Source organism: Penaeus monodon, chromosome 25 (genome assembly GCF_015228065.2).
Source record: "Penaeus monodon isolate SGIC_2016 chromosome 25, NSTDA_Pmon_1, whole genome shotgun sequence".
Taxonomy (NCBI): Eukaryota; Metazoa; Arthropoda; class Malacostraca; order Decapoda; family Penaeidae; genus Penaeus; species Penaeus monodon.
This window is the reverse complement of record NC_051410.1, coordinates 19,190,003-19,190,248: the sequence shown is the minus strand read 5'-3', so window position 1 is coordinate 19,190,248 and position 246 is coordinate 19,190,003. Positions and strand designations below refer to the sequence as shown.

The window sequence follows — 246 nt, the reverse complement described above, 5'->3', positions numbered from 1 at the left end:
CTTCTGAAAGCACACGCCCACCTACGTCTCCATCAATATAATATGTTCTTTCCTCTCCCCCCCCCACTCCAGCTCGGTCATGTGTGGCACCCTGCACTGCGCCCCCCGTGACACCTCTCTCTCGGGACTCCCTTGGTACCACATGAACTACACGAGGGAGGTGGACTCGGCCTTCTGCTCCTTCGTCATTAGCTCGAAGGAGTACCCGAGCTCGGACTGGCTCTCTCCTGACGGGGCCAAGTGCGC

General features: G+C 59.3%; 1 protein-coding gene across 1 annotated transcript in view; it reads left to right on the top strand.

The window, feature by feature from the left end:
• LOC119589104 overlaps window positions 1-246 on the top strand; it is a 16,188-nt gene that overhangs the window by 12,846 nt on the left and 3,096 nt on the right. Inside the window, exon 11 of the mRNA XM_037937680.1 lies at window positions 73-246. This exon is cut by the window's right edge and continues 5 nt beyond it. Within this exon, the coding sequence (XP_037793608.1) occupies window positions 73-246 (174 nt within the window). The remainder of the gene's footprint in view (window positions 1-72) is intronic.